This window comes from Primulina tabacum, chromosome 11 (genome assembly GCF_025594145.1).
Source record: "Primulina tabacum isolate GXHZ01 chromosome 11, ASM2559414v2, whole genome shotgun sequence".
In the NCBI taxonomy this organism is placed as follows: Eukaryota; Viridiplantae; Streptophyta; class Magnoliopsida; order Lamiales; family Gesneriaceae; genus Primulina; species Primulina tabacum.
The window spans coordinates 34,125,435-34,150,726 of NC_134560.1; the positions used below are offsets into that span (position 1 = coordinate 34,125,435).

Here is a 25,292-nt window from a genome sequence, read left to right on the forward strand (position 1 = left end):
AGTAATATACACGTAAATTAGAAAAAATAAACTACGAAGAAAAAGAAATGATGAAACAATAAAAATTTAGATGCTGCTTGTTGCTTGAAGAAATACTAAAACAATTTTCTCCATAATTCTGAATATATATTAATTTTTAAAAAATCAAAACAAATAATTAAAAATAAAATTTTTTCAATAATAACATAAATATATAGTTACATGCACGTAAATTGGAAAAAAAGAACCAACAATGTTTCCTCAAAAGAACAACATAAGTTATTTCAATGCAACGAATTAAGCTCTGCAATTTATAGCACAAAAGTCATGCTGAGCACTTGGCCCCCGAAATGGAGCGGTGATTAGAAAGAAGAAGGTTATGACATTACAATTTATAGCACATACAATCCATTGCATACTACCACGGATTCAACAACATTTTATTTTTTAAAAATAAAATGTAAAATCGGTGTTAGCTCATACTGGATTCTTTTACATTCATAAATGTTTTCAAATTGCTATATTTTTATATATTGAATTTGCAATCATCTTTTAAATCAAATTTAAAAAGTTTTAGAACAAACAAGCTACTAATTATCGAAAAAGATAATTTTTAGCCTGACAATATTGTTTGCCATGATTTAATTAGTTATATTATATCGCCAAATAATATTGCATAATCGCAAATTTTTGTTATTGTTTAATATGTTATAGTATTGTCATGCAGGTATTTACTCAAAACAGTCGTAAATTTTATATCGTATGTTTAGTTTTCCATATATTAATTTAGAGCCTTTTACAAAGTTAATTTAATTGCTTGATAATTTCAGATCAGTTTACATATTATTGATGGACAAAAAATAATCGTCAGCATTATTGTGAAACTGATAAACAAATCCATTCTCTTCCACATGAGCCACCCGGCTATTCCGCGTCCTCAGCCGATGAATCTTCGTGCTTTAGATGACAGGACGAGTAAGAATCGTGAGCCAACGACTGCAACAAATATACAAAACTGAAGAACAAGAAAACAAAGAATGCCAGATGGACCATGAACTAATTAATCAAATATAGCAAGATAATTAATCAAATAACTGAATTTAATTAATTTGATTACCTCACAAATCGTAGTTTATGTTTTTTCACTTGATCATTAGGATTGAAATAAAGAAATCACGTTCAAATAGGTTGGAAAAACAACTGGAACTGAAACGGCATTCTCCAATTAAGAATTTGTCGAACCGAAACAGCTTAAAACCATGTTTCAAGTGCATCACAGAGGAAATTTTTGAAAAATCTATATGATACGATCATACTCTGTATGTTTGGCATCCATAATTATTAAAGAAGCAAGATACATTGACAATTTGACATGTATGAGTAATTTGGAATCTAGATGCTGATTGATAGTGTTTGCCAATGTTTTAAAAATGTGATTATGGATTTTTCTTTTATAAATTTTTGCAAATTTGTGAAAGAAAAATTCATAATCATTCTTTTTTTAGCATTTACAAACACTACCCAAAACTAATATTCTACAATTAGAACAATTTATATATCATAGAATATGCGTTTTAAAACTATTAATGAAATAAATATCCGAGAATTTATAAAGAAAATAAATTCATACTAGATTGTCTTTCCCTGTGTACTCTGCTCACTAGTCCTACAAGGGTGCCTTAGCCTTTAACATCGTCATGGCACACACTTCTTGAATGGCAGCAAGGTACAGTCCATTGCACCTTGAGACTCTATTAGTTATAAATCCAAGATGTGTTTCATACCAAAAAGCTTGCTTATTGGATGATATAACCTTTTAAATTTATAAATCACTCTTTATTAGTTTAATATATCAATTTGGAAAATTGTAACATTGCAGACCACTTGAGAAACCGACCACGACAACCCATTCTAGACGGCTTTCACTCACATTTTCTGATGGTAATCCTTTTCTAGGTCATCTCTTCCACTACGACGACTCTCGACGAGAACATCAATGTTAAGCTATAAACGATGGAACACCTTTTGGATTTATAAGTCACTCTTTGTTAGTTTAATATATCAATGTAAGCCAATTGTAACAAACTCTTGGCATGTACGAGCTCCCGACAGATCCATGATTAACAAATAACGAGAAAATCAGAACTTAAATACCTGTTCGTGGGCCCGGAAATACATGAATGGCGTGTATTGGAGAAAGTTAGAAACCCTAGAGGTATAAATATCAGCATACCTGCAGTTTGACATGTAACTAATTTAGTGGGTAAACAGCATTTACGGTCTTTCTAACTACCATATAAAACCAAATGACATATACTTCTCAATTTGCCTCATTAAGTGACTTTTGTCCCACAGACCTGCTCTTGATAGGTAACCCCACCTGAAATTAGATAAGAGTCGTTGGTTCAAAACCCGAGTTCAAAATTTGAGACAATAGACATACATGCCTTCAACTTAAAGGCATTGGCAGGCTTGCACGGAGACAGAGACAGAACAAGCAAGATACAACATCTTGGGCGACTTCACCAAGGTTAGTCCAGATTGATTCATGTTTTAGATACTACATGCCAATATCAGAATGGTAAACCAATTCCTAAGTGCGTTCGGTGTTCCAGTAAAACAAATTGTGGTTTGAACACAGAGAGAGGTAGTAGTTACAAGCTTTAGAACACCTTTTATTAAAGAGCTCCCCATCCCCTTCCAGCATTGGACCGATTTTATCATCCAGTCTTTGCATAACAATGAGTAGCTTCTGAATGCTTTCAGTTAGGTCTTTGTCGTCCATATGAGTGGCAGCGAGAGTCTGACGCGAAAAAGCATTCTATTGTTAAATTTGCAGACATATTACTGAAGAGAGAAGGCATGTGTATGAGCTTCAGTTAATTCTAATCCATTATCATCATTTTGATCTAGTTGAACGCAAAAACCCTTACAATTACTCTAGGAATGATTTTCAAGTTCTTTATACCAACAAAAAGTAATAATTACTAGAAAAATTAAAAGAACCTGGCAGGTAAAAAAGTTAGCATAATATCACTTCTTAAACGCAACAGCCTGATTACCGTAAAATTACCTGAGCAGGCCGTCCTGTACTTCGTCTCTGCAAAGCAAGGCGAAGTTGATTAAAGATGTCTCCTACAATCTCTTTCTGATTTATGAGTTCTATCAACATGGCACGATGACTTCGACTATTAATTAAAGCATTATACTGAAACAGAAAAGTCAAATCATCAAAATATGTATGATGACAGTAAACAATGTTATTTTGTGTTTTTACAAGATCAGAATGCATGAATTTCAAATATTTTCCTAAGAAGAAAACGTGCTTTCAGAATTGAGAAAACATAGCCTCCATTTTCATTTTCCTTCCCAAAATTTTACACAAACACCATCATTTTATTTTAAGCCCCCTCGCCCAAACATATTTTTCCTCTTTTTCATATCTCCAAACATGAAAAGCACTTTTAATTTAACATTTTATCCATTTCCAAAAAAGTCATAACCCATAATATAATATTTTAAATTTTAAAATAATTTTGCACAATGATGCAACATTGTACTACATATTCTGACACAACTTAATGTGCACCGTGAAAAAATGTTCCCAAAAGCATTACAGAAATTTCAATGTTCCAATTAAGAGAAGGAAAAAATCAAATGCAGATATTTTATCATTGTCGGTCATAGAACAAGATAAATCAGTTAGAATCCTTCTGTAGTCGCATGGCTTCAACTTGGTAATAAAGGGCAACACACAAACCTCCTCTTCTAGTTCCCGACAAATTAAAGCGGTACGCCATCGAAGATGAACTTTAGATTGGCTGACATCTGTATATATATGATCACCAACATATAAGATTTCATCACCATGTACGCCAAGTGAATTTTCAACCATCTGCGCGCTGCCTCCAGAGTATAAACCCCCTACAGGTAAAACAATCAAATGACGAATTCCCTCAAGAGTTATATTTGATGAATTACTAAATGCATAATTTCGTTTGTTGTCCTCAAGAAGGGATTGAGTTTTATAAGTAATGAGAACCAGATAGTTTGGTTCATAACATAGTCAATAATGTTAGGCAACCACACCAAAGATACAAACTCAGAAAGTTCACTACTTGAATAATCAAGGCACAAAAGAACAATGTACTAGTAAGTGATCCTGGTTTTCCCCATGGTTTTGGCATAAAGTGCAACATTGCGGACATAAAGGTGATGCAAGAGTTGAGTTTTCAGTGGATTTTTCCGAGAAGGGCACAAAACATGTTCATTATTGAGCCCGGATTTCCAGCAGGGGTAAAAGATAACAGATTCTGGTTTTTGATCATTCATTGCACTTTGGTCGATATGGCTCGAGAGAAATAACAAAATATTCAAAGACGAGATTGCGTCCGCGGAAAAAGTATGGGAGTTGATCAAATTCAGGGTTGCGACTTGGACTACAAAGCTAAAGGAGTTTAATCACTTCTCCATTTCAGATATTGTTAGGGACTGAAAGTTTGTACTGTAAATTAATGTCGCGGATTACTCATCCGCTACTTCTGTAACCACTTTATTTCCATGGATATTTTATAATATAAGTAATGTTTCCTATCAAAAAAAAAAGTGTCAGAAATTAACACGCTATAAATATATAATGTTGCATCATCATTCAAAATCATTTGGCTGAGAGCATTATACTTAGAGTAGCATTTTGTCATGTGGTTTAATAGTTCTGAACGTAAAAAGATGTATGATGCTTGGGGATGTACTAACTAACTACTAATCATGTTTATGTACTAGTTTTTTTTTATCGAAAACTAAGATTTATTATAATAGTAATCAAGGTTACAAAGTTAGTGGATGAGCGATCCACAAGACATCACAGCAATCAGATAACCACAATATCTCTAGCAACAAATAAAACTCCAATCCGTAACTAGGTCCGATATGAGCATATGTTGAAACTGCGGTATGTTGATCGTCCAACTCGCTACTCTAAATTGGATCTTCCCCCATAGTTCCTCCCACGAGTCTTCTTTGTCCCTGAAAATTATCATGTTGCGCTCCATCCAGATGGACCAAAAAATACAATGGACAACTATGTACCAAAAATTCGTAAGGCCCTTCCCCTTGACGAATCCCGGTTCCATTAGCAACATGTCTTTCGATCTGCTGGGAAAAATCCACTCGAAGCCCAATTGTTGCATCACTTTGATCCAAATGCGAGTCATAAAAGAACAATGCAACAATAGATGATCTTGATCTTCCTCACTTTTCTTACATAAGCTACACCACTGAGGACATAATACATTGCCCGGCCTTCGTTTCTGCAAATCATCACAAGTCTGCAATTTCCCCAAAGCCACAATCCAAGAAAACACCTTTACCTTACGTGGTATTGGTACTTACCAGATGTTAACCGGAAAGAATGAAGAATAAAGAGAAGTAACAGAAAAAACACCAGAAGGGTCCCCTAGCCAAACCCGAACGTCCACTGTACCCACACACAAAGTAACTGTGTCTAAGACACCTAAAAGAGTGCTGAACTCTCCCAACTCGATGTTGTTTAACCCTCTTCTAAACCTCGCATCCCACTGTACCCACACACAAAGTAACTGTGTCTAAGACACCTAAAAGAGTGTTGAACTCTCCCAACTCGATGTTGTTTAACCCTCTTCTAAACCTCACATCCCACTGAAAGTTAGTTCAACTTTTTGCACCATTTGTATTTTACCTTTGTTCAAAAGTATTTCTGAGGGTCAGGGTGGGGTATCGAAGGAGTGTAGTGGAGTGCTATTGATGGTGAAGCTGGAGATTAATTAGAGAGACATTTTTCAGATGAGGAGATAAAAAAAGGTGTTTGAGAGTGATAAATCGAAGGCTTTAGGTCTAGATGGCTTCACAATTGCATCTTACCAAGAATGCTGAGATACTGTCAAAGAGATTTGTTGAAAGTTTTCGATGAATTTTTTGAGGGGATGTTGTAAATGGTATCACCAATGAGATGCACATTTGCCTAATGCCGAAAAAACAAGACGTTGTTAAGGTTAAGGATTTTAGGCCTGTCAGTTTGATAACTAGTCTATATAAGATTATTCCTAAAGTCTTATCGACAAGATTGAAGAAAGTTCTAAATACCACCATATGAGAAAATCAATGTGCTTTCATCGAAGCGAGACAGGTTATTGATTGTTGTGGGTGTTTAAGGTAGATTTGGAGAAGGCCTATGATTACATGGACGGGAATTTTTTGGAGTTTATTTTACAAAAGAAAGAATTTGGAAAGAAATAGAGAAAGTGGATAAAGGGATGCTCTCGACTGTTCCTTTTTCAATCCTTAGACCAAGAGGAAAATTTAAGGGGGGAGAGAGATCTGAGGCAAGGGGATCCACTTTCCCCTTTCCTGTTTAATCACGTAATTGATGTGTCGGGTAGATTGGTGGATAAGGCTAAGACAATGAACCAGATCCAGGGAATGGAAGTTGGTCGAGATAAAGTTGAGGTATCACACATACAATTTGCGGACGATATACTATTGTTTATTAAGAATGAGAGTTATATGTGCTGTTTGATGGAGATTCTGAACTCATTCTGCCGCATATCGGGATTAAAGATCAAGTTGGAAAACAACGCATTGTTGGGAATCAACTGTACAGAAGCAGAAATGTAAGGCCAGAGAAATTGGGTGTGGCAGGGAGGAGTGGCCTATTAAATATCTAGGGATTCCATTGGTGGTAATTCTTTGAAAACCGTTTTTTGAGAACCTGTCGTGTCTAAGATGTCGAAGAAGTTAGCGAGATGGAAGAAAGCCTTTTTATCAAGGGGGAGGGGGTCGATTAACTTTGATTTCTACAGTTTTGAATGTCCTTCCAATGTACTTCGTGTCTCTTTTTGAGGTACCAAAAGGGGTTGCGGACGGAGTAGATGTAGATTCCAATTGTCATTTGGTCACGTGGGAAAATGTTTGCAAACCAAAAGAAAGAGGGGGACTTGGGTAATTGGAACATTTGTTTGAGAAATAAAGTACTTTTGGCGAAATGATGGTGAAGATGCTCTGTCAAGGGAAAGCGGTTATGGAAGAAGATTATTGCGATCAAATATGGATGCAAGAAAATGGATGGGATGCGAGTTTAGCAAGAAATGTTACATTCAGAAGCTCGTGGAAATTTATTTCTCGAACTTACCGGCTTTTGTCAATTAGTGAGGCCAATGGCTAAAGGACCGAATATCATTAGATTTTGGGGGAATGATTGTGGGGAGATTAACTTTTTAAAGACCTCGATCCATCTTTATTTCAGATTTCTTCATTCTATTTTACCGGCGTCATTTTCAATTCTGGGATAGTCTAATGGTTTATTAGGAGGAGGGACAGCGAGGTAGATGACAAGTCGAGTTCCGCAAGAGAAATTTCCAAAGGAGCTGAGATGGAGAACAATATGTGTGCTGAAAGGGAGATCGATTGAGTTTATATAGATGGTAAATGTTGGGAAGGGGTTAAGAATCAAACGTAGAGAACTTTACAGATTAAAATCCGGAATTAACTACGAGAGAGGTTCGACCTCGAAGGGTTCCAATGCATTGTTATGAAAATTTGCTCTTGGAATATCAGAGGAGGAGGGACAGTAAAAAGGAGTGTCAGATACAAGGAGTTGGCCAGTAAGCTAAATAAGCTGGATGAGTAGAGACAGGGGGAGTTTGGTTTGAAATTCTAAACGAGGAAAGAAGGGACGTAAGGTGTGAACTGGAAAATTTGTTGTTTAGAAAATTCCAAATGGAAAGTCAAAAAGCAAAAGTTAGATGGCTGAGGGAAGGGGATCAGAACTAAAAAAATTTCCATTTGTTACTGAATAGCAGAAGCAACAAATCAATGATAGATAAAGTGGAGTTGGAGGATGGGTCTATGGTTATTGAGGAGAGCCAGATTGAAGAGAAAATTATTAGCTTCTATAGAAATCTGTATAGAAAATCGAACGGGGAAGGGGGGCTTTCATGGCTTGGAATGGAGTCCTTTAGATAGGCTTGACGCGGAGGAGTTGGAGACACCATTTTCGGAGGATGAGATTAAAAAAGCGGTGTTTGATAGCGATGGATCCAAAGCTCTCGGGCTGGACGAGGTTGACATTGGCTTTCTTTCAAAAGAGTTGGGATACAGTCGAAAGCGGATTTAATGAAGGTGTTTGCTGAATTTTTTGAAGGTGGCATTGTTAGTGGCATCACAAACGAAACCTACATTTGTCTAATCCCAAAGAAACAAGAAGCGGTTAATCAATGACTTTAGACCAATTAGTTTAACAACGAGCATGTATAAGATCTTGGCCAAAGTCTTGACAAATAGGCTGAAGAAAGTCTTGAGTAATACAATAACGGAGTACCAGTGTGCTTTTATTAAAGGAAGACTGATTATGGACTGTTGTCTTATTGCGAATGAAATTGTGGACGAATATCGACGGAAGAAAAAGAAAGGTTAGCTGCTTAAAAGTTGACTTGGAAAAGGCGTACGACAATGTTGATTGGAAATTTCGGGATTTTGTGTTAAAAAAGAAAGGGTTTGGAGATAGATGGAGGAGGTGGATTATGAGGTGCGTTTCTAATGTTTCTTTCTCAATCTTTATCGACGGAAGGCCGCGGGGAAAATTTAAAGGGGACAAAGGCCTCAGACAAGTGGATCCATTATCCCCTTTCTTTTTTAACCTAGTCGTCGATGGTTTTGGGTGGTTGGTAGACAAGGCCAAGGAAGTGAACGAAGTAAGAGGGCTCGAAGTAGGGAGAGAAAAAATTGAAATTTCGCATATCCAATTTGAGGATGATACATTGTTCTTTGCTCAGTCAGAGAGGCATGTGATGGTGCTAGTGGAAATAATCAACTCTTTCAATCTTAAATCGGGCTTGAAAATTAATCTGGAAAAAAGTGTTGTGTTGGGACTGAATTTTTCGGAAGAGGAAGTCGATGGATTGACATTGGCAATTGGGTGCAAAAAAGATAATTGGCCAATTAATACCTCGGGATTCCTTTGGGAGGTAATCCTACGACTTCACACTTCTGGGAACCCGTGGTATCCAAAATGTCTAAAAAACTAACAAGTTGGAAAAAGTCGTTTCTCTCAAGGGGATCGACTTACTTTGATAAAGTCGGTGTTAAGTGCGATGCCACCTAACTTCATGTCTCTCTAAAGTGCCAATTCGGGTGGCCAAAAGAATGGAAAAATTGATGACGGATTTCTTGTGGGACGGAGCAGACGGGGAGACGCATTGCCATGTCGTTAAGTGGGATCAAGTGTGTAAACCAAAGGACAGAGGAGGCCTGGGATTGAAGAATATTTGTTTGAGGAACAAGGCACTTCTCGGAAAATGGTGATGGAGATGTTCAGTGGAAATGGAGACATTATGGAAAAAAGTAATCAAGAGCATTTATGGTCTTCAAGATAATGGGTGGGATGTAGGGTTGGGTGGGATGTAGGGTTGGGTGGGATGTCGACATTCAGAAGGCCCTTGGAAATTCATCTCTCGTTCTTACCCGGATTTTCATCGATTGATTAGAGCGGTGCTAAAAGAGAGTGATATCATTCGTTTTTTGGAGGCTTCATCGTTTAAAGTCCGATTTCCATCTTTGTTTCAGATATGCACCTTAACCATTAAACCGATCCGTAACTTTGTAGATGTTGTCGATATCAGAGTCAATTCTACTTTCCAATGGGATGTGCAGTTTAGAAGAGATTTTAATGAGGTCGAAGTAGGTGAGTTCACTAATTTTTTAGTCTTAGAGGCGGTTAAGTTGGAGTTGGGTAAGGAGGATTTTAGAGTTTGGCTGGGGATTCCTCCGGGATCTTTCTACGACTCTTTTTTCCCTTCCCTTTATTCTCCTACTGTTATAATATCGGAAAAGTATTTATCCCGCAAAAGGTTCAAGTTTTCTCGTGGATTGTGGCTTTGGGGAAACTGCCCACTTGTGACACAGGCAGAATGCAGAGAAGGTGGTCTGCCTATGTCTTATGCCCGTAATGGTGTAGCTTATGTCGAAAGCAAGAGGAGAATCGGGATCATCTATTGGTGCATTGTTCTTTCTCGAGTGGTATTTGGATAAAAGTGTTGCAAGAGTTGGGTTATCAATGGACTTTTTCCGAGTAAGCACAGGATATGTTTATTATTGAGCCAGTATTTCCTACCGAGAGAAGATTTACGAGCTTGTGGTATATGTATCCATTGCATCTTTTGGTCAATATGGTAGGAAAGGAATGACAGAATATTCGCAGATTTGTCGGAGTCCATGGACGACGTCAGGGAGAAGATCAAATTTAGAGTGGTGTATTGGACGACTAAGCTGCCAGAGTTTAATCACTTATTTACTTCAGACTTAGTTAGGGATCGGAAATTTATATGGTCATGATGATAATGTGGTAGTGTTTTTTCGACCTCCCTTGTAACACGTTTTGCGAATTACTCATCCGCTTATATTGTAAACCCCACTATTATTATATAACAAAGTTTAGTTTTCTATCAAAAAAATATATTCTCGTGGTCTGTGGTTCTGGGAAAATTGCCAACTTGATATGCGTTGCAAAAGAGATGGCCTTCTTGTGCAGTCTGTCCGAATTGGTGCATACTTTGCCGGAAAAAGGAGGAGACTCGGGATCATATGCTTATGCATTGTCCATTCACGACTAGTATTTGATCCAAAGCTCTGGAGGAGTTGGGTTTGGCGTGGGTTGCTCCAAGATCAGCATGTGAATTGTTTGTTTTATATATTGGTCATGATATTGGCTAGAGAGGTAGTATTTTTGGAGTGTGGCAATTCATTGTATCTTTTGGTCAATCTGGCTGGAGCGAAACGACGGGATTTTCGATGATACAGAAGAATCGGCGAAGATTGTTGGGAAAAGATCATATTCAGGGCTTCAATTTGGATTAGAAGCATTCAGAATTTAAGAATTTCTCGATATCAGATCTAGTTAGGGATTAACGTTTATATGTTGTTGATGTAATCAGAGTTTTAACTATTTTTGACGTACCTACTGATATCTTGTCCGCCCTTTGTAACTATTATCTTTTATTATGCTAATATAATATTGTTTCTCATAAAAAATAAAGTATTTCTTTGTTCTATTTGTGCTTATTTTATCTTGTCTCAGCCACTCATTTGGTTGAGAGAGCATTTTGATCCGCTTGCATACGTTAAGTCCAATTTCGTTTCTTATGTCATACTCTCAATTATGTTCAAGCTCAAGCATTATATGACGATGTTTTGGCGATAAGTTTGCGGAATCCAGGCTTTAACTAACCGTTTTTCAGTGAGCTAAATCGTTATGTTAAGAGCTTAACGATCAGCAATGCACGGTGGTAAAGGTGAGGGAGGCATCACAATCTATTTTTCAATCCCCAGAAGAGGCGGTCAAATCAACAAGCTTTTCCGGGATTAGCAACAATGGCAGGAATCAATATGAAATCTTCCATTCAGAGAGAGAACAGTTAGCTTCAAAAGTTACAAATACAAATAAATTACATATTATCAAAATCGAGAATATCGTGATTTTTGAAACTAAATATTACGCAGCTGGTTTTTGTTAAGGACAAAGGCTCCCTTTGGACAAGCATTTTAGAAACGTTTTTAGTGTTTTATAAGTGAAAAACTTAAAGTATATCTTTGGACAAATTTTTTGTAAAAATTTTATGAAAATAATTTTAAAAAGATTGTTCTCCAAGAATACTTTTTAAAGAGCAATTGAGATGTGTGGGACAAATAACGGGTCAAATAGGTAATAAATGGTCAAGTTGTAAATGAGTCATTTCTTTTTGAAATCGTTGTCTCGAATCTCCAGGCCTAAACTATTGAAACCCTTATTTTTTATTCTCACTCCCCTTTTCATTCTCAACCCGCCATCGCCGCTGCTGCCGCCAAACCCTTAATACTTAAGTAGGATTTACCAGAGTGTCCACGATTTTGATTAACATTTAGCTCTCTCACCTTTGGAATGGTTCAGGTGAAATTGAGATTCTGTAATTTCAAATGGCTTTTGGATAATGTACTTAATTCCGGATGCATTTGCATATGATTTTCAGAATTTTTTTCCGAGTAAAATGACGTCTTGCAGGGCGTGAGCAAAGGCGTGGTGGTCAAGAATACAAGAGAAACGATGCAAGATCAAAGGGCGGCCGGCAGATTTTGTTCTGTGTGTAGGCTGATTCCTCCATATAATTGGTTCTCGCTTCTCTTTGTTCATGTTCATAACTGATGACAGATCTGACGAAGACATGTTCTTCCTAATTGAAAGAAGAAAGGACATAAGGGGGTTACTGCATTTCAAACCTCGATAAAATTTGTCTTACTGCTTTATTCTCTGTTGCATTTTTGCTCATATTTGTCGAAGACATTACTATTTAGCATTTCACACCATGTTACGGCTAATTTGAGTAGAGCATTGTTCGTGTTAAAACTTTTCAAGAAAACAATGCTATTCCTGCATTGAGGTAAAGACCAGCTTTAAAAATCACTGCAAGCGAAAAATGCAATAATATCTTCACCCTTCATTTAGATCATTTCAGAAAGCTCCACAGGGGCAAACCCTATGTAATTGATGCTTTGACCCCAGCGATGGAACTCAGATTTTTTCTACCTAACAACCAGGACCAACACGTTGTGATCAAGATTCTTTCAATGCCTAAAACCCACTCATGGAACTCAGAGGGAGACACACAAAACTTCCTGCCAAAACTAAAATGTGACACACTGGGATTAAAAAAACACACACACACACACACAGAGAGAGAGAGAGAGAGAGAGAGAGAATCACCAATTGGTTTCATTCATATGTTAAAGGTGATCTTAACTGGCTAGTTCGCACCAAGGAATGTTAATCTTAGTTTGCTTCTAGATTCCATTTAAAACTATATTCATGTAAGTCTACATATGCATGTACAGGAATGTCTAGCTTATATTTCACCCTCACACCCCAAAAAAAACCACAAAGAAATACCAGGTAAATTGAATCATCAGAATTTAATATCACGGATCAAGAAAGCATTCAATAGAATTAAAGGATTAACACACTAAGTATGATCACCTGGACGAGCTTTGAAACATGGGCGCATGAGACCTTCACCAGTCACCACTTCATACATTGGGTGTGACATCTGAAAAAACTCAGGCTTCCTTGCAGAGACTATCACCTATAAAGACAACCAGTCACATCGTTACAACACTCTAGAATGATTCATTTCAACTAGTTACATTGAATGATGAAAACAATAAACAATACTGCTTGAAGAACATCGTAACTAATTTTTCTATGTGAAGGAACATTCACCACTTCAAGTTTCTGAGTTATGTCATAGAAGGTATCACAACAGTTTGACCAAAAGCAAAAAGACACAAATTGAAGCTGGTTCATTCTGCAGTCAATTCAGGTACAGTTTCAATAGGTACTCTCACCATGTCAAACAGGTCTCTCCAGTTGATATCATTTGGAAGAAATATGTTGAAAGAATGCTGCATCATTTTGTCGGTGTAATGGTAGTCTGAGTTGGTAATAAGCAAGAGTCTTTTGCCAGCCTGATAGAAAAAAGTAAATAATTTAACAAGCAATTCTCCTTTAATTCCAAATAAAATGTACTACTTCGGTTTTTTTACGTAAAAAGACTCATTCATTTACTAAAAAGTATTATTTTATAAAGTTCTATTGCTTGAAAAGTAACAAGATAATAACTACTTGCGTAAAGGCATCAAAATTTCCACGTCATTGATCGTCTAATATTTTTTGGAGGGTTGATTTTTGTCCATTGAGTTCAGTAGCGAAGTTCTCAATTCCTTCAATGTGATTATAACAAAGAATTACCAAATATGCTGGTGGATTATACATTAGAGATAATTGAGCAATAACCATGCTGGATCCAAAAGTAGTCCAAAGAAAATCAAAAGTACCTCTTTCTGATCTAATAGTGCCAAAGGTAGCTCGGGATCAGGTTCCACAAAGAGTTCAGGCTTGGACATAATCTCATTCTGTGGGTTTGCCATTGGATTAAACGATGCTTGGTGCAACTGCAAATTTGAAAGTTAACGACGCAAAGGAGGAATACCTTCAGCTGGCCTTCAACATGTGCCCTGAAGAGTGCTTTCTCAACTGCCTAAATCCAATAGCGACAGTGTGAGGCTGTGAGCAAAGAAATTTTTTTCCAAATTCAGATTCCATGCGATGTTTTCAAGAACAAACCTTGTAAAGCCCTTTATAATCAAGTGGTCCAATATCGGCTGCTATAGCTCCTTCATCCAATCTATCTACCATCTGAATTTGAAGACAAACAATGGAGAGTTAAGTGGCCATTTATCTAATCTATCTGCCTTCAAATTTGCAACATAATCCAAGCAAGGTTTAAGTAGTCATGAAAGCCAACACGTTAGGATAATATGTAAACCTTAGAGAGAAAATTTTAAGGTAAAACTAAAAGTTCGCTATCTCCATTAGTTTTGATTTCCAAACAATGAAAAAGAAATTTAGAAGATCGACTCCACAGTGCAGCGGCAACTTTTACACCAACTTCATCTACTCTACAGAAAAAAGACTGAATATAGTTGCTTGTCAGAAATTTTTGAAAGCGCCTCCAAAACTGTAAAAATAAATGTTATTTTTACCAATCAAGAATGATAACTTAAGGCATAATTCTATAGGCCGTTATAAAATGAGGGATTAAGTGAGGATTAAGCACTATTAAGCATGAAGCATGACAAAATAAGCCATGATTTGGTCAAAAGGGGTCAATCCATGTTTGAACACGTTAAGCGCACATTAACACCTAAAAAGAGGCAGTTTTTTAGTTTCAACTTTCAAATTGGATTTAAATATTAACAAATTCAAAATATTTCATCCAATAAAAACCCAAATAAAAAAATCGAAAAAAATTCAAAATTAAAAAACTCGATTAAAAGTCCCAATAAAAAACCCAACAAAAAATCCTTCCTGTTTTCTCGTTCCACTCATAAAAAATCCTTCAATTCAAATGAAAAAAAATCTAAAAGATAATCAGCATCAAAAAAAAAATAATTGTCTGCCATCATTCGGTCATAAATTTATTATTTTTATGTATTATTTATCTATAAATTAGTTTGAAATAGTTAAGTCTATGCTCGTACGAAACGCGCTTAAGTTTGTTAAATTTCAAGCTTCACCTCAACACTTTGCGACGCTTTGCACTTTTAGAACCTTGATGCCATAGGACCCTCTATCTAAACCATAAAACCTTCTCACTTGTCTCAACAGTGAGATTTTACAAGGAGAGACATAACAAACCATTCAAGCAACGCAGTCAACCAATCAAAGATGCATTTTCAGTGTATGAATTGTAACCTATTCATGCCGCTTTGTCTTGCAAGTTAGATATTGGACTTTATATAGACAGATATATCGTCATTAGCAAAAGATAAATACGTAGCAAAGAATGATATTAATAATGATACCAGCATTACTATTGATATGAATCTGACCGTGCGTTACGAGCTAACTGTGAGAAAGAAGTTCAAGGAAGCTCTTCAAGACTCATGGTGAGCTATCAAAGGCATGACAATCAAGTTTGGGGCCATTATAATGTCATTCAAGTATTGAAGAACCAAGGAAAGAGCCTCCAGACCGAAGCAGGTGCGCCCCAGCTGCCATTTCCGCCAGCCACAGCGCGCCAGGCCGAGATAGGCGCGCCCCAGCGGTTAATAAGGGCCGCCCCAGCGCGCCTCTGTGCGAGAACAGTCCACCCAGCGTCCAAAAGCACCCGCCCCGGCGCGCTGCGTTGCAGAATTCAACATGAAAACCGTAACTTACGATTTTTGTTGTATTTTGCGCGCTACGTTGCAGAATTCAACATGAAAACCCTAACTTACGATTTTTGTTGTATTTTTACCATTTTTATATCTAAACGAGTTGTAAAACATTATTAGATAGATTATTGATTATTATTGACTGGTTTTGTGAGTTTTTTTTCTAACAACAAGAAAGCTTCGGCTTTGTTTCACACTTTTGTGTGTTTTTATAAAATCAAACTCATCAAGAATACTTTATGGCGTTTGTCGATTGTTCTTCACTCGAATTGTCAAAGACAAATTATTTGAAGGTTCGCTTGAGATCCGTTGCTTATCTGTGTTATTTGTTACTAAACCGCGAGATTTAAGGACGAATACACGTTACTTGTTTTCAAAGATCGTGGTTAAAGAAATCTTGTTGTTCATTGAATCGAGGGCGCAACAGGGTCTAGTTCGCGTTTGTTTTCCTTAGGTAACCGGATTCGCATCAACTATTTTCAACTAAATTGCAAGAGGCCATCTAAAATATTACTGTATCCATGTACTAAATGTACACAACAGTGTCGGTTTTCGGGATAGAGCTTGAGAGAAAACAAATGTTTTCCATTGTATTTCCAACCTTTCCAGTACATGATATATAAAGAAGAAATAATCATAAGCTATCCTAATCTAGAAGAATTCAAAAAATATCATAATCTAGAAGAATCCAAAATATCTTAATCTAAAAGAGTTTAAAATTCAATCAAAGAAAAATCATTATCTTATCTACTAAGTAGATAATAATCCATTATCTACTTGTTAAATAATATACTATATTATTCAACACTCCCCCTCAAGCTGGGTCATATAAGTTGATCATGCCAAGCTTGGAACTCAAATCTTCATTTAATAAATGGGTCTATGAAGTGCTTTCGTAAGTATATCTGCAACTTGCAATTGGGTAGGAGTGTAGCCGAGGTCTATCATCCCTTTTTCAATCTTCTCACTAATGAAACGTCGATCAAACTCAACGTGTTTTGTTCCGTCATAATGGACTGAATTTTTTGAGATGCTAATGGCAGCTAGATTATCGCACAATACTTCTATAGGATGACCATCTTCCACTTTTAATTCATCGAGAAGTCTCATGAGCCATATTCCTTCACAAATTCCGTTAGACAATGCACGGAACTCTGCTTCAGCACTACTACGAGCTACCACAGGTTGCTTCTTGCTCCGCCATGTTACCAAGTTCCTCATACAAATGTGCAATATCCTGATGTGGAACGTCTGTCTATAGGAGATCCAGCCCAATCAGCATCACTATACACTTTGATTTTTCGGATAGATGATTTCCTAAAGAGTAGTACTTTGCCAGGTGTCCCTTTCAGATATCTCAACACTCGATATGCAGCATCCAAGTGTTCTTCTGTCGGAGTATTCATGAATTGACTGATAACACCAACCACAAATCCAATATCTGGTCGTGTATGTGCTAGGTATATAAGTTTGCCGATATCTCCCTTTATCAACAGGAGGACTGTCTTTTTTAATGCCTATCTTGATGTTTGGATCCATCGGAGTACCCACAGGTTTGCACCCTAACATACCAGTTTCTTTCAGTAAGCCAAGAACATATTTTCGTTGTGAAATTGAGATGCCCAGAGACGATCTTGCCACTTCCATTCCCAAAAAATACTTTAGAGGGCCAAGGTCTTTAATTTTGAATTCTTTCGAGAGAATCAGTTTCACGCGGGCCATTTCTTCTATATGATTTCCTGTAAGTACAATGTCATACACGTGCATTATAATGGTAGCAATCTTCCTTCTTTAGAGTGTTTCACAAATAATGTGCGATCAGATTGACATTGAGTGTAGCCATGCATCTTCAACACATTGGTAAATCAATGGAACCAAGCTCTAGGTGATTGTTTAAGCCCATACTAGTGACTTTCTCAATCTGCACACCTTATTTTTTGTATCTGTTGATTCAAAGCCTGGAGGAATGTTCATGTACACTTCTTATTCAAGGTCACCATTGAGAAATGCATTCTTAACATCAAGCTAATACAAAGGCTAGTCTAGGTTGGCTGCAATAGATAATAGAACTCGAACAGTGTTGAGTCGGGTAACAAGAGTGAAAGTTTCTTGGTAGTCAATACCATAAGTTTGTGTATACCTTTTAGCCACAAGTCTTGCTTTGAACCCTCTATACTTCCATCGGACTTATGTTTGATTGTGAAGATCCATTTACATCCAACCATCCAACAGGTTTCTTTCCAGCTGGGAGATCAGCGATGTGCCATGTATGATTCTTCTCCAGTGCTCTGATTTCATCATAAACAGCAGCCTTCGAATTCGGATGACTGAGAGCTTCATTAATGTCCCTTGGAACCTGAATCCGGTCAATAGTGGAAAGAAAAGCACGACATACAGGAGAAAAGCGTTTAAGTGATACAAAATCACCTATAGGATGCGTTGTACATGTTCGGACGCCCTTCCTCACAGCAATTGGTCTATCATCAGGTTCAATGTACTCAGTCACCGGGGTATCGGGATCAACGTACCTTGTGTGGTTTTTTCTGAATTTGACAGCGGAGAGTAGTCATGGACAAGTTGATTATGTACAGGCTATACATTCTTTTGATGATGTATCCTTCGGAAATAGACATGAGATAGTGGGCTGATTATATTTTTCAGCTTGCTCGTTGATGGATGGACAAGATGGCTCGGGGATCGGTTCAATGTATGGTGTTGTGGGTTCCCAATGTAGTGGTTCATCGTTTGAAGACTCCCCTTGAACCGATGTATTTGGATAGAATGATGCAAACTCAAAAAAGGTAACATCCATGGAAGAGTAAAATTTTTTTGTGACGGGAGAATAGCACATGTACCCTTTCTGGTTAGGAGAATAACCAAGAAATATGCACTTGACAGCGCGTGGTTCGAGTTTGCCACGATTATGGGATTGGATGTGAACAAAGCATGAGCAACCAAAACCTTAAGGGGGAGTCTCGTGAAGAAGATGTGAGTTGGGGAAAAATTTCTAGAAGCATTGGATGGGGGCTTGAAAATTTAGGACTCGAGAGGGCATCTGATTAATGAGGTAAGTGACTGAGAGGATGGCACCACACTTTGAGACATTATAGTGAAACGAAGTGATCGAGCAACATCAAGGAGGTGCGATTTTTTCGCTCAGACACTCCGTTTTGTTGGGGTGTATCAGCGCAAGAACTTTGGTGAATAATCCCATGCGTTGCAAGTAACCCCCCAAAACAGAATTGAAGTAGTCCCTTGCTCTGTATGTTCGTAAAATTTGAATATGGGTAGAAAATTGTGTCTGAATCATGGTGTGGAAATAATTGAAAATCTGTGAAGTCTCTGATTTATCTTTCATCAAGAACACCCACGAAATACGTGTATGATCATCGACAAATAAAATAAACCAGTGAGTGCCACTCATATTGTTTCACATTTGAGGGACTCCAGATGTCACTGTGTATAAGAGAAAATGGTTTTGATGGTTTGTAACGATTAGGTGTGAAAGTTGTACGAGTATGTTTAGATAATTGATAAATATCGCATTTAAGAGAATGCATATCTTTATTATTAAACAAAAGGAAACAACTTGCGAAGATACCAAGAATTTGGATGGCCTAATCGATAATGCCACAATAAGATATCACTATCCTTGTTCAACGTTGAAATAGAATGAGAGCAGAAAGGCTGGGAAGGAATTGGGTTTGGGGAACTCTTGGAAACATTCATCTTGAGAAGATACAGTCCAGCACAAAGATCAGCACTATCAATCTTCCTCCCCGATGTCGAATCCTGGAAAACACACGAATCAACACAGAACTTAGCTGTGCATCTGAGATCATTACTGAGCTTACTTACAGACAACAGATTACATGCAAGATCTGGTACAAACAAAATTGTACGAAGGTGAATATCATCAGTCAATTGAATTGATCCATAACCAGCAACTCTAGATAATGATCCGTTTGCAATTTGGACTGTATTCGAAGCATTACAATGGCTAAAGGACTGAAAATAGTTCATATTTTCAGTCATGTGGTCAGACGCACCAGAGTCTACAATCCAGGACGACAGTTCATGTTGGGCAATTGAAGCAAATGAGAAAATACCTGCGTGAGCCATATTACTATTGCCAGTGAGTGAGCGAGAAGTGGCAAGAGTATTCTGACCAATTAGTTTTTGGAGTAGTTCGAGTTGTTCTTTGGTGAAAGGCTGTTGAGGTTGCTGATCTACGGGATGTTCTTCTGTTAATGCTGCATTGGCTCGTCTTTCACGTGCTGATTTCCAATCCACAGGCTTCCCATGGATTTTCCAACATGTTTCCAGCGTATGAGTGGGTTTCCGGCATTTGGAGCACCATGGACGACCTGTCTTCATCTGGGTTTGTGGGGGTCGCATTGCAACAAAATCATCGGCACCGGAAGAACGAATGATTCTGCGTAGCTAGTGCAGAACTATCGACGGACAATGGAGGAACTAGAGGACCCAACATGACTTTTTTGTGGCTTTCCTCATGACGCACTTCTGAAAAAACAGCCCGAAGACCAGGGAGAGGTTTTGTGACCAATATCCGTCCGCGCGCTTCATCCAGTGTAGTGTTGAGGCCCGATAAAAATTTGAAGATGTGTTTCCTTTCCACAATCACCCGATATAAACCACCATCATCAGGGCACTTCCACTCATGAGTCTCGAATAGGTCAATCTGTTGCCATAGTCCAGTGAGGGAATTAAAATACATCGTAACAGAGCAGTCACCTAGACGGGGGCCCTGAAGGTTGCTTTCAACAGCGAATAATTCTGATGTATTATCCTTGGATGAATATGTATCACGGGCGGCCTCCCATATGTCTTTGGCAGTGGCATAGAAGAGAAAATTTTCACTTATTTCAGTCGTCATGGAGTTGATCAACCAAGACATTACCATATAATTTTCGGAATTCCAGGCCCTAAACTTGGAGTCAGATTTTTCAGGTCGATTCGACGTACCAGTGATGAATTCATCTTTTCCTCTTCCACAGATGAACATCATTATAGATTGTGACCATTGTAGGTATTTTTGTCATTTAATTTGTGGCAAGTGATCGGGATAGAGGAGGTATTGGCGGCCGCCGGAGTGAAGGGCACTACTGGAGTTTCGGAGCTGCAAGCTGAAGATTTGGATGAAGAAGCCATGCCGAAATTTTATTTACTTTTTTTTTGTTAGGCTCTGATACTATGTCGGTTTTTGGGATAGAGCTTGAGAGAAAACAAATGTTTTCCATTGTATTTCTAAACTTTCCCGTACATGATATATAAAGAAGAAATAATCATAAGCTATCCTAATCTAGAAGAATCCAAAATATCTTAATCTAAAAGAGTTTAAAATACAATCAAAGATAAATCACTATCTTATCTACTTGTTAAATAATATACTATATTATTCGACAAACATAATTCTCAGGCACACTAGTAAAATCTATATCTAATATCACCACAAAACCAGGCAGATATTTTGTTGGATTTCAGAAATATGTAAAGGTTCAAAAATATGTTTAGAATTATTTTGGGTCAATATCTAGAGTTAATACAGGTACTTTCATAAATTTGATCCATCATATGCCAACAACTACGGTAGACACTCTTCGCAGTTGAGGATATTCCAAAGGCGGATGTAAAGTAGATTTATTTAGTTCTGAACATTTTTCTGTGCATTTAGACAGTTCATATTAAAGGGAGGTAAAATAAAAGAAGAAAAAAATCACTCTTCTCAAAGAATAAAAGAAATGAAAGACTATGCTGATAAATGAAATATTTTATTTAGTTCCCCAGAAATTACAAACAAAACAATAGTGCTTAAATGCAAAAATTATGTACCTGCATATAAGCCACCGCCTCCGAAACAGAGAATAATGTGTTGAGAAACTCCCACTGGCTCTGCTTGCGCAAATCCACAAGTTCTCTCCCATACATCTCACTTTTTATGCATAGAAAGTCAATGTGTTCTAGTGAAATATATCTCAAACTTTGTCAATAGTGCACATCCAACGAGGGTATAGGAAACCTAAACTACCGAAATTGCTAATGAATGTCTAAATGAAAGAATAAAAGCATAAGTTACGCAAAGAAAAGTGTAGCATATTGTTTGCCAAAATCTCCCTCGCCTGTCTGGTTTTTGGATCTATGTGTTGTCATTCACTTTCAATGTTTAAAAGCCAGATAAGTAAGGCTTCAGACGCACCTCACTGTTTGGGTTGACAACATTTTTGTGCCATGCATAGCGCGCTTAACATATCCAAATCGATCTGCTTTAACTAAATTTCCTCTCTCTTTGTCCATCACTAGGCCCCTAATGACCTACGAGATTAAAGAAGCAGGAGACTGTAGAATCATATGGAGAAAGAATACAGCACTGCGTTATGCAATAGATGTATATCATACCAGATCTGGGTCAAACGCAAGTCCATCAACAGGGAACCCCATATTTCTCAAATTGTCCATGCAATAGTCATAAGCCCTCCCCTCCCATGCCTGCAAGCATATATATCATTCCATGGTTCAAATTCTTCGTGGGAGCAGCACATGCAATTGTATGCAATCCACAAAATGTTAGAAAGAAGTAAATATAGTGCGTGAAAAGTTCAAACACTTCTGGAGTAGCTTATAGATACAATTTGAGTAACTAAGCTTAAGCTAGCTTCTGGTGCAAGGACAATTTTTTTACACAATAGCACCTTGACACATGGATATATAAAAATCCTTCCCAGTCAAGAAGGCATATATGATAATCAGGCTTCTTAGTTTAATCTATCTTATGTCAGCATATATTTAAGCTTATGAAAGCCATTTCCAGACAAGACGACCTAGATGGTAATCTTGCTTCTAAGTTATAAATCTTATGTAAGCATATAGTTAAGCTAGGCAAAATAACTCTGCATGAGATTGTTGAACGAGGAAACTGAAGGCAAAAGCGAAAGAATTATATTTCAGATTTGATCAGGTAAAGAAATAGCAGAATCTTTGATTACCATCACATTATAATGCATTAATGTGTAGTCCATATCGTATCCAATTACACTAATTGATCTTAGATTCAATGTCCGACTACAAAATATGCCGCGGGGAGAATGTCTAGCAGAAAATGGATCCTGCATAAAGATTAAATAAAACTAAAGTTAAAAGTGTCAGCACAATAAACAAGTAAAACAGCAGTTTTGAATGTTGAAGCTCAAATTGGGAAAAATGGATTTTTGGCAACCCACGAGCTTGAGTTTGAAAAAAGCTATATATTTGCTTAATAATCCCAAACTTGAAGACTGAACCCATGGCATCAGATGCAAAAATATTAAGGGGTGAAGCAAAACCATCTGTCAAAAGATTAACATAATTAAAATGCAAAGCTAATACACGATCTCTTATTTCGCAGCACTGGTTTCGGAGTGAAAGCGTTCTCGTTACTGGTCTGGTGATGGCAAGCTCACATGCAGATTCAGTGCCGAAAAGTCGCAAATTTATTATTCAGCATCACAAACAGCGTAAAATGAACCAATGTACCAAACAAATCGATTTAAAAATAGGATTTAGTTCAGTCTCAAAAATAAATAAACAAAAGGATTTTATGGACCATCAAGAATAAATGATGATATCGAGTGGACTCTGGAGTATAGATAAGCAAGAACGCACGGGAATGCCCAAGTGATTAATCAAGTGCTCTGCTTCTTGAGCTTCCACTTTGGCCACCTCCTCGATGGGGCCTTCTTCCAAACTCGACTCTCCGTCGTCAAGCCCTGCAGACAACCAGGACAATGAAGACTCCTACACGCATGAACACATCTTTTAACAGCAAAGACAAACCAAACAAATGCATAGACGAAATGGGGTACCAAAATTAAGGTTTAGGTCGCCTCTGGTGCTCTGACCAAGATAGTCGAAACCAGACTTGCTCACAGAGAACACGTCCGAGGAGGTGCATCGGCAAACCATTGCAGAACGAGGAAGTGTGACGACTGAGGGTTGTCGGAGAAGCACAACGCTCTCACTCCTCTTTCCGACAGGTAAACTTGCATAGGTAGCGGCGTCGATGGCTTTGGCCGCCATTCCAGCACTTAGATTCCGCTCCCAACAATCAAAACTCATAGGCAACAGCAAATGATGCGAAGCAGAAGATGAAAATAAGTGACTGGGGAGAGTGGGGATTAGAGCGTGGCTGGATTTCTAATAACATGCTTTGGCTGCCATTTTCCTACAAAATTAATCAATACTTTAAATTAATTTTTTTCAATTCTTTGTGACCATGTGACTAGACTTGTAAAATTGGGTTAGGCTCGTCGAGTTGACCCGTCCGGCTATAAAAATTGAACGAATTGGGTTGATAAAATAGCAGCTCGTTTGGAGACGGGCCAAAGGGGCTGAGCCCGTTTGGGTTGCAGTCCAAGACGGGTCGAGCCCAAACAGGGCGGGCTGGCCCGCCAAATTAAGATAAAATTTTATATTTTTAAGTTTTAAGTTTTATATAAAAATTGGAATAAGTTTCATGCCTCTCCATGTCTTAGAACAAATATATTGATAATTTACTCTTAAAACAAATTTATTGATAATTTACTCTTAGAACAAATTTATTCATAATTTACTCTTGCAACAAATATACATAAAGAAAATTAAAAAAAAAATTTACAAATATACATAAAGAAAACAAAAGAGAAAAAATTCATGTAAATTTTATTCATGAATCTTAAAATAATTTTTAAGCATAGCAGTTGTTTGTGAACCCAAGAGTGGTTTCGTTTGAAGTCCGACGAGTTGCAGTGAAATTTTGTGGACCCGCGGAGGTTTGCTAATTATGTGTATTGTTGAAGACATAATATTTTTTAAAATTTACAACCGTCTCTTTCCTCGACTTTATGTTCTGTTCCATGTCTCAATTTTCATGTTTGCTTTAAACACTTTACTTTTTATGGATTATGTTGTATGCTTTCTTAATTTCTTATTTCAATATTTTTAATTATTTTATGAAACTATTTGACTGAAATATGTTTAGCCTTTTTTTCTTAAAAAAATAAGCAGGTTGGCCCGCCTAACCCGCTGTCCAAGGTGGATTGGGCTGGTTGACCATTTAGAGGCCGCCAAAATGGCGGGCTGGCCCACCCCGCCTAATGGCGGGTTGTGACGGTGGTGCGCTGGCTCGCCCCGCCAACCCATTTTGACATGTCTACATGTGACATAAATTTCTCCTGGTAAATAAAAAGGTCTGAATTCGATCAAAGTGATCCCTGTGTATTTAAAAAATTTACAATTAATACAAGTAATTTTCTTTCAAAATATAGATGAAACGTTTTTCATATCACTCCGAACATATTTTGAAACCAAGTATTACTTTAAATCATAGCCATATTTTTGTGTCCAAGAAATTCGAACAAATTTTATTTGATGATGATAAAACTTGACATAGGATTTTGTAAATTGTAATTTGTGTCTGGTGGCGTAGTCAAAAAATTTTTTCTGATGAACATAATTTTTTTAAGTATTAATTCGAACTTCGTATAATAGAAATAATAGAAACCAAA

General features: G+C 37.3%; 1 protein-coding gene across 1 annotated transcript; it reads right to left on the reverse strand.

Annotated features, from left to right (window-relative positions):
• Positions 1–739: 739 nt before the first annotated feature.
• Positions 740–23,973, reverse strand: LOC142517833 (uncharacterized). Its single transcript, XM_075620296.1, has 17 exons — positions 23,613–23,973; positions 23,413–23,516; positions 22,758–22,877; positions 22,171–22,260; positions 21,971–22,086; positions 21,607–21,706; positions 14,162–14,233; positions 14,028–14,075; positions 13,873–13,950; positions 13,384–13,503; positions 13,016–13,121; positions 3,740–3,903; positions 3,053–3,187; positions 2,652–2,782; positions 2,297–2,359; positions 2,134–2,212; positions 740–975 (listed from the first exon to the last, which is right to left on the reverse strand). The coding sequence occupies exons 1-17, from the start codon at positions 23,863–23,865 to the stop codon at positions 904–906; spliced, it is 1,851 nt and encodes a 616-aa protein (XP_075476411.1). The 5' UTR covers positions 23,866–23,973; the 3' UTR covers positions 740–903.
• Positions 23,974–25,292: the final 1,319 nt, after the last annotated feature.